At 32.4% G+C, this 17,116-nt stretch overlaps 1 protein-coding gene across 1 annotated transcript in view; it reads right to left on the minus strand.

Moving 5' to 3' along the window:
- Window positions 1-13,862, minus strand: part of LOC134652123 (adenylate cyclase type 2-like) — a 215,422-nt gene extending 201,560 nt beyond the window's left edge. The window contains exon 1 of the mRNA XM_063507291.1: window positions 13,542-13,862. Coding sequence (XP_063363361.1) covers window positions 13,542-13,581 — 40 coding nt within the window. The 5' untranslated portion in view covers window positions 13,582-13,862. The remainder of the gene's footprint in view (window positions 1-13,541) is intronic.
- Window positions 13,863-17,116: the final 3,254 nt, after the last annotated feature.

The following is a 17,116-nucleotide window of genomic DNA, read 5'->3' on the forward strand; positions in this document are numbered from 1 at the left end:
AAAGGAGCCCCGCGTAGCGGGGCTCCGTTGACTCAGGGTAAGAAGGAAATGTTCTCGGAAATATTGAGTTTCAAAGTACTGTCATTAGGCTTTTTGAACGTAGCTATTTTGAGCACTAGACATATTGACTTTCGAAATATTGTCATTAGGCATCTTGTACAAAGGAATTTTGATTTTCGAAAATGAGATCGTTCGATTAAAAGTGTATTAGGACATGCATTTTTAGGAATTTCGTACATTAGACATTTTGATTTTCGATGTTCTGTCTTGCGGAAATCCGTACTTAGGAAATTTGATTTTAGAAATTATGCTACATAACCAAAGCTAATTACATCCTTTTATATTTTGTACAGTTTAAACTGTATAGGTAATTCTGTTTATTTTACCGTTGTGTTGAGGTACTTCATTACATTATATATATGTTTACTTTTGTCCCCGATCTATCATTGGTTATCTCTTCAATGTATGTAGTCCCATACTAATGAGGACACATCGTGCATATAAGTACGTTACTATTAAGAACAATTAAAACCAAAAGCAACTTTATTACTTTGTATTAAAAACCATAATGTCCTTTACAGTGCAACGCTGTTTGCATACGATTGTGTGTGCATTGTTCTGATATTAAGAACCTGTAGGTAATGCATTTAGCTGAAAAGTACCTATAAATATTGGAGATGAAATTTTTTGTGTGCTAAAAGCGCTTAGAAGTTCGAACACATCATTCCAAATCCAATGAGTTATCATACGTATTTTTAGGAGTAGTACCTCTATTTTTCACCATTTTGAACCTATTATGGGATCACTTCGGTCTTGCAAATCGATTAAACACGGGTTTTTTTTTTCATTTGAATATCGTTATGCCATTGATACATAATCACAAGTTATTTCAATCTTTAAATAGGAAAAAGGTGCTCCTTCATTTTTGTAATAGAACGGCCGAAACGAAAAAAACTAAAAAGTATAAAAGTTTGGGATATTTTTTTTCCTATTATACTTGAAATAAAATATTGAAGCGTATTCTGTTTGAAATAATAGGTTTTGAAATTGATCTGGATTTTTTTAATTATTTCATATCCATTGCAATTCCTGATCAAATTCATAACCTGTTCTTACAATCAGGATACACCTAATTGCTTTCAGCACATCGAACCCACATAGTCATAATCATAACCCTTCCCAGACTATAGTTAATTACTCGAGGAGTGGTCCTCGCGGCAAATAAACTGATGTCACACGCGACGTTGTCATGATATGAAGTAATGGATCCACTCGTACACTCGAGAGCAGGGACCGGAACCGGTTACCTTAACCGGGGTTTTTCATAGGGTTATTTTAGAAGTGGTTATAAAAACCCCTACCATAACGGTAACCGTCTGATAAGGTAACACTTTGATTCGGTAACCGTATCAGATCGAGTTAACCCCTGTTACCGGTAACCGAAATAAAAACCCCGTCTATGCTGTTACCTCATAATAAGGTTTTGAACCAGTTCAAACGATTGTAAACTTTACGCAGACTTAAATTCAACTTATTATTGAATAACCGTGGTTGGCATGGGCGGTCTATGAAGCCTCCAGCACAAACAAGTTTTTTTGCCGGTAACTTCGCTTATTGTCAATTCAAACAATATTGCACTTTGAGTCCTTAAGCTAAAATTGAAAACAAGTGAGCGATTACAGTATTATTTTTAGAGCGACAGCCGCGGCGCAGCGCGGCCATTCCTTTGTTTATCTTTATACCTGTGTGTTCCTATTGTTTTTGTCAATTCTAGTTTAGAAATTTTTAGAAAAGGGGTTGCAAGTAAACAACATCCTATCCTAGTAATATCTGCTATTATTTAGATATATTTTATGCTACTTAGATTATTATTTTTATTTTCGGGTTCACACTTGATATGTACCTACAGATTAAAGACTGATTTAAAGAAAAATTTTCACCTAACTAGTAATTTTACTGGTACCTAGTTAGGTATAATTTATCTTAAGTGATTTAAAAAAAAACACTTTGTGATAAAGATACATGCGCTAGCGGATTGTGGTAGATATTTTACCATTGTTAACAAATGACATATGTACTAGTTATTATGAGCTTATTTTATAATAAGCAATTAAAGTCTATTTTTTTATTCGGTAGACTAAAATGACATTTCATAGTATGAAATGAAATGACACATGATGTTCATACTACGAAATGTCATTTTAGTCTACCGAATAAAAAATAGACTTTAGTTTAAAATGTTTTCAGATGCGGTGAGTTGTATGAGCTAAGTCGTAATTTACCTTGTACCGCTTAATGCAGCGATCAGAAAATATATATCTATAGCAGTTATAAACTTATTTTAATACTACAAATCTTTCATTAATACCAGGGGGCTCAGCACGGTTCCATTTTTATCGACTATCACTATGCCCGTCACTTTCGCACTTACATACTTGTTAGAACGTGACAGGCATGGTGATAAACGATAAAAATGCGACCGTGCTACTAGGGCAGAATTCATTATACATATTCATTGGATATCTATAACATTGGTAGGTGAAATAGTTTTGATTAAATTAAATAGATACATAATTACATACATACTTAGTAAGCAGTGTTGGGCATTCAAGAATAAAATCATTATTTAAATAAGAATTCCTAAGAATAAAATCATTTTGATTTTATTCCCGTCAAAATTATTCAAATAATTTTGATCGGAAATAATTCGTATGTGAAAAAATTGAATAAGAATAATCTCATTCTTAATCAAATAAATATAATCATGATTTTATATTCTAAATAATATTCCTGGATTAAACATGTAGTATGGGTGCCGTATAGGCGTTACGTATAGATAGAAGTAAATTAGACAAGAAACTATTATGTTTCTTGACTAATTTATACCTGATTTTATGCAATAAAATCTTACAAATTTAATTTACTGCCGCATAGTGCATTGGACGATACCCGTATTTATTTTAATGTGATAACTAAATCATCAGGTACAATTCAGCTGCTCTGAACGGATGGTGGATAGCGAAACTCTTCAATGGCTGTGCCTAAATTAATGTAAAAAATAAAAAACCGGCCAAGTGCGAGTCTGACTCGCGCAGGAAGGGTTCCGCACCATTATGCAAAAATTAGCAAATAAATCACGTTTGTTGTATGGGAGCCCCACTTAGATATTTATTATATGCTGTTTTTAGTATTTGTTGTAATAGCAGCAACAGAAATTAATTATTTGTGAAAATTTCAACTGCCTAGCTACCACGGTTCATGAGATACAGCCTGGTGATAGACAGACGGATAGAGGAGTCTTAGTAATAGGGTCCCGTTTATACCCTTTGGGTACGGAACCCTGAAAAAGATGTTTTTAAAGGTAGGATAAGGAATGGCTTGATATGGTGTATTCCTATTTCTCCCCGCCGGGCACAGATGGGAATAGGCGCTTCATTTAAATCATTCCCATATGTCCCCGCCTCATGTATCGCGGCGATCACGTTGGGCAGGAACAAATGAGGAAAATACTCATGATTTTTTTCTGTTTTCGAATTATGTTTATAATTCGTTTTTTTTAGCATTAGAAAGAACTTGAAAGAAGGTAAGCGATTTTGACATGTCTTTTAATTGAAAAACACTTTTTAAAAACCATAACTATTACTTATGAAAGCAGAAGACTATAAAAGATCGTATTAGATTCATAATTGTTACATATTTACCGTAACTTATTTTTAAAATGTGCTTTTCAATTAAAAGAGACATCAAGATTGTTTACCTTATTTCTAATGCTAAAAAAAACGAACTATAATATGTGGTTTCAGTATCCGAGTTACTACCAAGACTTATGGTGTTTTTAAAAGCTCTTCTGATATTTAAAATTTGCATTTATTATTTAGACGGAAATTAACAAGTATATCGTTTGACACAACGCTTGCCGCACGTGTTTAGCAAATGCTGACAAAGAATTCACCACGCCACGACTTAATCCTATTGTTATTGCCAATGAGTAATAAATGACGGTCTCAAGTGCAAACACGCCTGCAACTTTCTGCAAATCTATTTAATTATAGTGATAAGCGTAGGACTCTTTTCTTACCTGCAGTAATTTACTATCTCATTCACTTTCCGTAGGTGTGAAAGAGATAGCATACGTAAGACCTCAAGGCTGGTAGGAATAATAAACAAAATACATACTTAATACGCAAAGAAATATACATTGAACCATCATAATTATAATTTCGCAGTTTACTTTCTATGTAGCTTCATTATAAAATTATCATCACCGTTTCGAAGGCTTTAAAAAATTCAAATCAATCCAACCATTGAAAAGAGGGGTGAAATTCATTTTACTATCTATATACATTGTACTACATATAATATGACGTATAATATGACCAAATAAATGCCATTTAACCTTGTTACCACTAACTCATGTATCTACAATTACATCAATTAGTCATGACACGGCAGAGTACTGATAACAATACTGTAGTGTAGTACAATAATAAGGCTTTATTGTTGTCACTATGACTCTCACCGCATTCTGCTTAATCCTAAATATCCTAATACAATAGAAAATACCACGACCTTTAAACATTCGGTGCACTTGCGTTGTATGTAGCGCGTGCCAGCGGAGCGCAGCGTTTCGATTTAAATACGCATGTTGCTTCGCCTGTGTAGGTATATTTATTATCTTCATGTTATTAGGTACTAGGAAGTGCAAATAATTGACTTCATACATGAAAGATATTTTGCAGATTTTGTTCAATAGTCACCTTCAACAACACGAGAGTAATCTAGAGCAGAGTTGGGCAAAAAATAACTTGAATAAGAATAAGAATAAAAACAGAAATTTCATTCTTATTCCAATCGATTTGAATAAGAATAATTCTTGCACTCGTTATTTTAGAATAAATAGAAAGTTAATAAATCATGACACTTTTATTTTAAATGAAAAAGACAAAACGGAATATTTATTCCAGATGTAGGATTATACTAAATAACGTTTTATTCAATTAGAATGTTATTCTGAATTAATTTAACTTTTGTAGTTACATACTACTACTTTTAATTTTGTAAGTTTCTAAAATAAATAAAACAAATGAAATAGATAAAACAAATAAAATAAATAAAAAAAAAACAAATAAATTATATTATTTACATCTATTTTATTAGTATTGCATTTTAGTTTTTATATAATATTATAAGTATTAGTTTAATTTTTAAGTAGGTTTATTTTAATTTTAGTTTAGGTTTTAAATTTTTAATTCATAATTTCATAGTTAGTTGTAATGTTTTTTTATTATTACCTTTTAAGTTAAATAAATGAACTTTATCCTAATAAAAAAATAAGATAAATAAAATAAACAAAATAAATAAAATAAATAAAATAAATAAAATAAATAAAATAAATAAAATAAATAAAATAAATAAAATAAATAAAATAAATAAAATAAATAAAATAAATAAAATAAATAAAATAAATAAAATAAATAAAATAAATAAAATAAATAAAATAAATAAAATAAATAAAATAAATAAAATAAATAAAATAAATAAAATAAATAAAATAAATAAAATAAATAAAATAAATAAAATAAATAAAATAAATAAAATAAATAAAATAAATAAAATAAATAAAATAAATAAAATAAATAAAATAAATAAAATAAATAAAATAAATAAAATAAATAAAATAAATAAAATAAATAAAATAAATAAAATAAATAAAATAAATAAAATAAATAAAATAAATAAAATAAATAAAATAAATAAAATAAATAAAATAAATAAAATAAATAAAATAAATAAAATAAATAAAATAAATAAAATAAATAAAATAAATAAAATAAATAAAATAAATAAAATAAATAAAATAAATAAAATAAATAAAATAAATAAAATAAATAAAATAAATAAAATAAATAAAATAAATAAAATAAATAAAATAAATAAAATAAATAAAATAAATAAAATAAATAAAATAAATAAAATAAATAAAATAAATAAAATAAATAAAATAAATAAAATAAATAAAATAAATAAAATAAATAAAATAAATAAAATAAATAAAATAAATAAAATAAATAAAATAAATAAAATAAATAAAATAAATAAAATAAATAAAATAAATAAAATAAATAAAATAAATAAAATAAATAAATTACATAAAATACATAAAATAAATAAAATAAATAAAATACATAAAGTAAATAAAGTAAATAAAGTAAATAAAGTAAATAAAGTAAATAAAGTAAATAAAGTAAATAAAGTAAATAAAGTAAATAAAGTAAATAAAGTAAATAAAGTAAATAAAGTAAATAAAGTAAATAAAGTAAATAAAGTAAATAAAGTAAATAAAGTAAATAAAGTAAATAAAGTAAATAAAGTAAATAAAGTAAATAAAGTAAATAAAGTAAATAAAGTAAATAAAGTAAATAAAGTAAATAAAGTAAATAAAGTAAATAAAGTAAATAAAGTAAATAAAGTAAATAAAGTAAATAAAGTAAATCAAATACATAAAATAAAAAATAAAAAAAAATAAACAAAATAAATAAAATAATCAAAATAAATTATATAAATAAAATTAACAAAATTAATGACAAATAAAATAAATGAAATAAGTAAAATAAACAAAATAAAAAAATAGACAAAGTAAGTAAAATAAACAAAAACATTAAAATAAACAAAAACATTAAAATAAGCAAAATTAAAAAAAAAATAAAAAAATAACAAAATAAACTAATAATGTTCTATTAATAAATTAACTTTTTCTTTTAGTAGGTATTTGACTGACGGCACATCACTAAATACGAATGTAGCAAACCAATAAGCAACCGATAATAAAGGTTACCATAACTGAATAAAAACCGGTTAAAAACCCCTAACAAAAACCCTAACGCGATGGGGTTTTGAGATTAACTCGGTTAAAGGTTAAGGTTACCGTTTCAATAAGCTTACCGTTACGATCAGGTAACAGTATGATAGGGTTACCGAATGATACGGTAACCGAATTGATTGGGTTACCGAATGGATAGGATTAAGCGTAAAGAGGGGTTTTCCGGTCCTTGCTCGAGAGCAATAAAAAACGCTCACTTTTCATGGGGCTTCGTACAATGTGAAATGTTTGCGTTCGTGTAAGTCGTTTTACGTTGATGTTGTACACCACTATGCTGGTAGGGGTGAGGACGGGATAAAATAAAACCCAGGTTCATATTAATGAATTAGAAGTAACGTCTATGTGGCTAATTTTGTCATATAGGGACTATTCCGTCCATTAGCGGTTTTCCCGAAATTCGAACAAAATGGATAAATTCATCGACATAGCAGCGATTGCTTTTAGTTTCAGCAATCAAACGCAATTTTTTTTTTGTTTTAAGTATAATCTGCAATCGGCTGTTCTAGCCATAATCAGATGGTTTATGTTTTTTTTTTAATTATTATTTAGGGTGGTGTTCCACTCAGCACCATCACCAGTTTGCGTGGGGGCTTATTGTCTCTGATCTAGCCCTAGAATGTGCCATCTTTTTCGCGTAATGTCCGTTTCTTTTCTTTTCGTCTTGATGTGGTTGGCCCAGGTCAGTCTTCTGTCGAGGTGGAGTCCTAGATATTTGACACAGTTTTGGCTAGGAAGGGGTTCGCCTCTGGTAATCAAACGCAAATGGTATTTTTTTCCTACGATTGAAAATCAAAGAAATATGCGCTCGTGGACGGAATAGTCCCTATGACGGAATTTGCCACATTGACCTTAGGTTTCTTAATTCTTTGTACTAGTCGCTTTTTGGTGAAGAAAAACATCGTGAGAAAACCGGACTAATCGGTTCAGCGGTTCAAGCGTGAATGAAGAGGCAACAGACAGACAGGCAGTTACTTTTGTTAACTTTTGTATTTATAATATTAGTATAGATATTAGGTAGGTTTATGCAGGTAGTTTTCATCTATTGAGATGTGTCATTATGAGTATTTGTATTTTGTATTTGTACTTAACGACACTGCAATTAACTTTAACTGTAACAGATAAACCAAACAATATAAGGTACCTTTGTTGACAAGTCACGTACGTGTATAGTAAACTAAAATAATAAACTCAAATTGAGATGCGACATTTAACACGAAAACTAGTGCAAAATTGTCCCCGCCCGGACACGATCAAACCAAAGCATTTTCAGTCGTGTTATCCAAATACAAACCTTAATCCTTTGTGTTAAGATTAGTTTAGGGTTTAGAATTCGCAAAAATATGTTGGGAAGCTGCCAAATCTGTTCCAAGGCCAATGACCGGGCACAGTGAAAGATAAGAAACAGTGTTTCAACTGAGCAACAAGTTTGAAGTTGCGAGGAACTGGCGCATTAAACATACTACTAGTTTATAAAAAGTGTTTGATTGACACATTTACAAAATGAAGCAAATAATATTTATAGAAATTTTGAGATGAATAATAGAATACGATAATCGTTGCAATGATCGAAAGTAGACAACAAAGATTTTACTTAAATTATATTATTTGACTATATCGTTATATTATAAGAGTCAAAAATAAGGATATGACAAAATATGTCGGCCAGAGTGTCAATTTTATATTTTTGACCGAAGCGTTAGCGTTGAGTCAAAACTCAGACAATCTGCTTTCGTATGTCCGAATGTTCTCCTCTCCCTCTACAGGTCGCCATTCTCAACCGATTCTCGTGAAATTTTGTGAGCATGTTGAGTATTTACAATGATGGAAATTGGCATTAAGGACTTAATTGCCATTAGAGTCAATGGCACATAAGACCATTGTGAGTACGCTGTGATAATGACTCAACGAAGTATTTTTTGTTTTTACATGTTTCAAGCTTATCAATCTTATCGCGAGGTCTACAGAGCCACTAGTTGTTTGTGTTTGGTCGCAACAGTTAGCCTTCTAAAACAGCATACTATTAACTTTACTATTATAGGTATTAAAAATGTAAAAGTACCTGTTTAATACCGATTCAGAAATTTTGTATGAAGACAGTTTGAATCCCGGGGCAGAACATACGATCCTCCTAGCCCAGTCGGTACTCGGTAGTGACCCAGCCTACGAAGCACGAGGTCCTGGGCAGTGTTGGCCGAACGTTAATTGCAATTGACCATTAACCAGTACCTACAAATTGAACCGTAAACCGTAACGGGTGGTTACAGTTTACGATTAAATTTATAATGGTTAATGGTCAAAAATAATCAATTGCATTAACGTTTCGGCCAACACTGGTCCCGGGTTCGAATCCCAGTAAGAGCATTTATGGGTTCATCATAAATATTTGTTCCTGAGTTATGGATGTTATCTATTTATGTATTAAGAATGTATGTATATCGTCGCTTAGCACCCATAGTACAAGCTTTGTACTTCGATCTGTTTATTAAGAATGTAGCCAAATATTTATTTATTTTTATCACAGAAGAAGTCCATTCACAAGCTAATTCCTAATAGAAATAACAATGTTCAGGAAGTTTAGAATAGTCGTTTGTCATCCGTACTGTCCAGGAAGTCCCCACTGCGCCCGCTGTACGGAGATCAAGTATTTTCACCTTGACTAACAATCGTTGTCACTCGCCAGTAAAAAGGCGAGACTGATTACACGATCACTCATACCCAATTCCTATAATTCTCTAATATAACTTGACCTAAAGATCCAAGATAAACAAGAATAAAAAAGGTCATTATGTACTGGTTGCTTTTGGAATTCTCTTGGACTCGTGAAATTCTAGAAGATACAGGCATAAGAAAATCAGTTTATATTCTTATAATACGCAGCATCATAATTAAATTTTATCTATATAGGTACCAATGATCGGACGACATTATCAACGATTATGATTGGCTAAACTAAATCATTGCTTTAAAAGCGGCCAAGTGCGAGTCGGACTCGCCTATGAAGGGTTGCGTATTTAGGCGATTTATGACGTATTAAAAAAAACTACTTACTAGATCTCGTTCAAACCAATTTTCGGTGGAAGTTTACATGGTAATGTACATCATATATTTTTTTTAGTTTTATCATTCTGTTATTTTAGAAGTTACAGGGGGGGGGGGGACACATTTTATCACTTTGGAAGTGTCTCTCGCGAAACTATTCAGTTTAGAAAAAAATGATATTAGAAACCTCAATATCATTTTTGAAGACCTATCCATCCCACACGTATGGGTTTGATGAAGAAAAAAAATTTGAGTTTCAGTTCTAAGTATGGGGAACCCCAAAAATTTATTGTTTTTTTTTCTATTTTTGTGTGAAAATCTTAATGCGGTTCACAGAATACATCTACTTACCAAGTTTCAACAGTATAGTTCTTATAGTTTCGGAGAAAAGTGACTGTGACATACGGACGGACAGACGGACAGACAGACAGACATGACGAATCTATAAGGGTTCCGTTTTTTGCCATTTGGCTACGGAACCCTAAAAAACCAGTAAAGTACATTTCTTACTTCGAAAAAAACTGTAAGTAATACTAATAACATCCTATGTACATGACTATACAAATAAACATTAAGATGTTATCTTATCTTATCTAACACGGCCCATAAGGTGACATCTGACACATATACTGCCCCAGATGTCAAAATCGATATTGCTGCCTCGATTTTTATCGTCTGAATCCGAACGGTACCTTTACCGATCCGCACAACCGCATCACCTCAATATTTATAGATGGAAATATCTACTCGTAATAATTATATGGGTTACGGATGCGATTTGGGGAAAAAACGTTAGCTCATGTATGTACTTACAAAACTTATAAAAAAAATTAGTAGCTTCTTTATATACTTATTTGACTACTTATAGGTTAATCCCCGTCTGATCTTCAAAATGATTAGATAACTGCACGTATTTCGACCTAGGCAATTAGTTCCATTTCGAATGATAATTTTCGATTGGTTGAAGTGGCCTTTTGTTAAATTAAAGGAAAAATGGGAATAATTCACCGCTTCGGGTATGATTCGAACTCGCGACCATTCGGAAGTTCCGAATCGGAACATCCGTCCGATCGCTCTAACCAACCAACCAAAGCTTGCCAGACCTGTGCGAATTTTTGCATTCCTTCCTTTTGTGATACGCCTTAGGGGCGCATAGCGACATCTACCGTAAGAATAATATATCTTAAGGGAGCAGAGTCCCAAATGACTAAGAACCCGCCAATAAAGGTGACATTCGGATGATAACTGTAACTGCATTACTGATGCGGCCTTGACGCGGGTGCTGTTACTGTCTATTTTCTTAATGAGTGTCGGATTGAACGTTCTAATCGCTGCCATCCAAATGTCACCTTAGAAATATCCTACGTTTTTTACTATCTACAATTCCACAGTGTCTACAACTACATACATATCATAAACCCTCTATGATGCGTTCAAAACCGCAAATTACGACCAGCATAAAAAATATATAAACTGTTTTGTTAGAGCAAATTTCCTTACCGTGAAAATGTTATTGCACAATGAATACTTACATAAACGTCGACTTTATATTTGCATTAAAATTTCGGACATCTATGAAAAACAAAGCAATTTGATTTGACCTCTATTTTAATATCATCGAGATGACGTTTTACCCGAAATGAATCTCGCACGATTCTGCTTCGCGCGTTTGAATGGTGCACGTGCGCTGCACGATTCTTTGTTTTTATGTGTCAAAAAGTGCTTTTTTAGAAGTATAAATACCTACGTATTTGTTTGTTTTCGTCCCCTTTGTATCGCTTATTATCCGTTCTCGTGATTGTATTGTAAGTATTTACGTAAAAGGGAGAAGGCGGCAACTTCTGGCAATGTGAGACAGGTGTCCCTTTCTCCCAGGCTCCTCAAAATGGAGTCCGACCAATTTGATCCAGGAAACCCGCTATCACCGGCTAACCATATGGTAATTGAAGATACTCTGGCTGAGATTTCCCTGAGTCGCAAGCCAGTTTTAAGTCAGCAGTTAAAGAAAAAAATATTGTGACATGCGTGAAAAAAGTTTTCATTTAAGTACCTACTTACTGCAATTTGGCGTTCAGTTTATCTTTTAATTAGTTGGTTGGTTGGTGGTGGTAATGTTAGTTGTTTTTTTTATTAGTTGGTATAAAATTACTTTGTTTTATTGTTTATAAACTAAGTAAAGCAAAATTTTCGTGTATAATGAACGATCAAGATATTTCGGAGACGCCACCTCATATTCGCGAGTTCCGTGACCCGTGACAGAGCAACGATGCCACAATGCATGCTGCTCGTAAAATGCGGTTTCTGAACAAATCATGTAGAGCTTATAATATGTGTGTGTTGATAATAACTGTAGGTACATAATTAGTCATTAAAACATTCGCGTGATTCTTTTATGAAACTCACTTGTATTATGAAACAGTCACATAAATAATGACTACCGTAAAATGTGCCTACTTTGCTCTACACTGGGTGTTTGTGCTCCAAAAGTTTTTTTAAATATATGAATTAAATTATAATCAGTTCTATCGTGTTGTAACACATGAGGTTGTGATACCATGATAGTAGTGATGGTTCGTTTCAACCGTTTGGAAGCTACGGTGCCTCAGCAGAAGATAATTATTAATATTACCCCGACGCAAAAAGAAGGGATCATTACATAAAAGTCTTACAAAACGAAGTGCTACGAGTATACCTACACCAAGAAGCATTTTTAGGGTTCCGTAGCCAAATGGCAAAAAACGGAACCCTTATAGATTCGTCATGTCTGTCTGTCTGTCCGTCTGTCCGTCTGTCCGTCTGTCCGTCTGTCCGTCTGTCTGTCCGTCCGTATGTCACAGCCACTTTTCTCCGAAACTATAAGAACTATACTGTTGAAACTTGGTAAGTAGATGTATTCTGTGAACCGCATTAAGATTTTCAGACAAAAATAGAAAAATAACAATAAATTTTTGGGGTTCCCCATACTTCGAACTGAAACTCAAAATTTTTTTTTTCATCAATCCCATACGTGTGGGGTATCTATGGATAGGTCTTCAAAAATGATATTGAAGTTTCTAAGATTATTTTTTTCTAAACTGAATAGTTTGCGCGAGAGACACTTCCAAAGTGGTAAAATGTGTGTCCCCCCCCCCTGTAACTTCTAAAATAAGAGAATGATAAAACTAAAAAAAATATATGATGTACATTAGCATGTAAACTTCCACCGAAAATTGGTTTGAACGAGATCTAGTAAGTAGTTTTTTTTTTAATACGTCATAAATCGCCTAAATACGGAACCCTTCATGGGCGAGTCCGACTCGCACTTGGTCGCTTTTTTTTTTCTCTCTACATTGATGGCTTGATGCTTCTTAGGTAATAAACCTACCTACTTTAGTTAAATTTTATTAATTTTCATAATTAGATTTTTCATTAATGTCATTCTAACTTACTTTACTACGTACCTGTCTCCAATATTATAATTAACCTATTAGAATATATTTTTTGCCCTTAAATGGATTTCTAATTCTCGTTTTTCGCTTTAGTCGTCGTTGCTTAATAAGTGAGTAGGTAGAGTATCCAATGTGTAACACAACGTAATCCAATCCAATACACTACTATACCTAGTAACAAAATATAAACATACCTTCAACGTCGTCCTCTTTGTCCAAATCAGCCATTTCCATAAAAAAAATTAACAAAAACTCACGAAACTCATTTTATAAATACACAAAAAACAAACACAAAACCGCAGAAACGCAATCACAAAACTAAAACAACCGAAATATTTCGCGACGCAACTTATGAAGGATCGGGAGCGACGGAACACAACCTCCCTCCTGCACAGCCGGAGCGGTACTAAACTCTTTGGTACTAAAAGGAAAACAAGAAAACCGTTGCCATTTTAGCGGGAAAATCTAGTCAACCAGCTTAGTATTCCAAACGCGAACGACGAATTACTTTTTTATTTCTCATACACAGATGAAGGAAGTTCAACTAAGCCAGTTGTATTAATTAAAAAGTTACACGTATTTGGCATAAAAAGGAAGTACTTAGTAATAAAATTGCGGACCCATTTTGGTTGGTTTAGCCGACACTCTTATTTATATTGGGTCATTATGGCAGATTGAGTTCGTTAAGCTTTTAGTGCCTAAGTGACCTGTTGCGCTCTGTCGAATCTAGCCAGTGGATTTTTCTTGTACTTAGGTCCTGAATTGGTCCCACATCATCAGTTCGGTAGCTTAAAGAAGTACCCAAATGCAGAAATATCTGCGACTTATATAACAATCATATTATAACCAATGTAACGCCGTAACAAATTAAAAATAAATAATTCCCTGTTTTCCTCTAGAAAATTATCGTTTGATCTTTAAACGTTACAAGGTCAGAATCCCCCTATCCTCATGTTTTTTCTTCGCAAGTATGTAGGTACATGATACAATTCGAAAATGTTTCTTATAACCTTGAACCTTCAAATGTATAAATCTGAATTGATATAATATAACTGACTGGCTTGCAGTGCTTTTTCCTCACTCACTAAAAATTAGTGACCAATTAATATGTAAGAGACTGCGTAAGAGAGAAAAACACTGAGTAGTATCCAACCAAAAAACAGATTGGGTATTTTTTTCAAACTGATATCTCCGCCATCGATTTTATCATCATGACACTTTATAAACCACCTGACTAACTACGTATAAATATAGAAGTGATTTCTTGACCTAAACCTCGACAGAATCCCTCAGACTAAGAAAGATGAGATGGCTGGACGTTGTGAAGGCCGACAACAGCAAAAACAGGCTCGCAGAAGAGGTCACCAGGAATCGTTCGTTCGTGCAAAGTGACCGCAAAATTACCTAGATCTTTTGATGTGGCATTTAGATGTGTTATCTAGATGTGTGACTACGTGGCTGGGGTCCTCACGTGCTCTCAATGTGCGCGAGGGTTCACCTCGAAGATCGGCTACGTCAGCCATCTTCGGGCGCACGAGCGCCGAGCAAACTAGGAGTCGAAGTGGTCGCCTTGGCCGAAATCGGTCGGAAGGATCATCATCATGTGTTATTACTATTAAGTACTTCTCGCAACGAATGATGGTCCCTTTTTAAGTTTTTTTCTACTCCAGCACTTAAATGTGTCAATTAAATGACTGACAGTGATATCTCAAGCAATGTCATTTGAATGATTTGTCTATAGGCTCATAAGATGACTGCTAGCAGTCATCTTATGAGTATAATACAACTGCTTTATTTTTTTTAAAGATACAAGTTCCGATCATCTTGATTGAAAGAGGTATGTTTTCATTTACAATAATAACTCTTTTTTTTTAAATAATAACTCAATTTTTTTTAAATAATAACTCTTTTTTTTAATTTGCTGCAGCTGTCATAGAAAAAGTAATGTATGCAACAGCTCATAATTGGTTCTTAAAATTCTCGGGTCTTTTTTTACAAAACTCGACTACGTCTCGTTTTGTAACTTCGACCCTTGAATTTTAAGAACCCTTATTATATCACTGTTGCATAAACTACTATTATAGTCTATTTTGGTGAGGCTAAATTTAAAAATAATTACTTAACTTACCGTTGTAACGTATTTTTATTCCTTATATTATATCTTATACTCATTTCTAAATAAATTAATATAATGCAAAACTTCTAAAACATGACAACAGACATTTTGCGTGACAGCTACTCCATACAAAATGAACTGTCATAGGGACGGGGCCCGGGGCCCGTTTCTCAAAAGCTTGTAACTATTGTAATACAAGTGGAAGTCCTTTTCTAGCAAAAGCTGTCAAAAAGTGACATCCGCTTGTATTACAAGTTACAAGCTTTTGAGAAACTGGCCCCAGGGAGAGAACTTATAAATAGAGCATTTTTTTGCATTGTTGCAGAGGGGTGGAAAGAAAAGTTATTAAACACGACTGATTTTTATACATAAGTAGATAAAAATACTCAGTGGATTCATAGCACGGGCCCGGCTTGTATAAATGTGCGGCTGTTCCTAAGTAGTAAACAGACTTACTTCCTAAGTAGTAAACTGTTTGTAGTAAACAGACTTGACGAACAAACAAACTTGAATGTACCTTAGTCTTATTTTCATCCCAATTTCAGTCAGAGCCGGTCAATATCAGTCATCACAGCATCCACTATTGACGATTCACGGCAAAATATTGCCCAATCCACCTTAATGCTTTTTGATCCACATAGATCTTATTACAAGACAGTAAGAGTTATTTTCAAACGGCGATTCAGAACATGATGATGGACAGTATCATTCACAGGAAAATTGGATATAAACTAGGGTCAGTACATGGCATAATGTATGTACGTGTTTATAGATAAAGGAATAGCGTAGTACGTTTGAGGAAATGTAGTGGAAAATTTACCTGTTTATATATTTTGATGTTTAGCTGACCTATTATGGTCAAGCGAATAATCGCGCGACAAGATATGACATCTGCACAACTTGCTGTTTCTATAGTTTTACGCTCAAGGTAAAGTGGTGATCCGTAAATAAAAATCTAACTCCAAATTATATTATTTATTATAATTTGGAGTTAGATAATGTTACTGTTATTGGTTGCGTGTTGATTAGGTACTAATAGTCAGAAAGAGTGGATAGGCGTGCGAACACAGTTGGATCTCATACTATCGAGCGGTGTCAAAGAGTGACTAATGGTTATCAGGATACACACATCAGGATGTCATTGCGCAAAAAAAATGTCGGGTTCATCATATGCCCACGGGTTATTTATTTGCTACATATACGCACGATTGATTATGCAAGACCCTGCGCCTGGGGCCAATTTTAAAAGCCTGTGTATAAATGATTTTAAATTTCTTCAACTTCTCTTTTGGACCCTAAGGTCCGCATCATTAAGTACCCCTGTAGGTATATTTTTAAAATGGTATTATATTTTGGACAACTAACAAAAAAACTTATTTTTTGAATCACTTTCCACAATTTAGTCATAAACTGAACGTAAGCACCTGTAAATCGGGTATTAACATTGACGTGTTATTTTAATGAATAATTCAATTAAATAGTTATTTGTACAACAAGAGATCAAAGTTTGATATTTCTTCGAGTGCTTATTTTGAGTCCCGTGCAAGCGAAAGATTCTATAGTAATTTACTATACTAATTTAGAATCTTGAGCGTAGTAAGGGACTCAAAAGCGCACGAGATGTAAATAACTTTGATCTCGTGTAGTTCATAA

Source organism: Cydia amplana, chromosome 11, assembly GCF_948474715.1.
Source record: "Cydia amplana chromosome 11, ilCydAmpl1.1, whole genome shotgun sequence".
Classification (NCBI taxonomy): Eukaryota; Metazoa; Arthropoda; class Insecta; order Lepidoptera; family Tortricidae; genus Cydia; species Cydia amplana.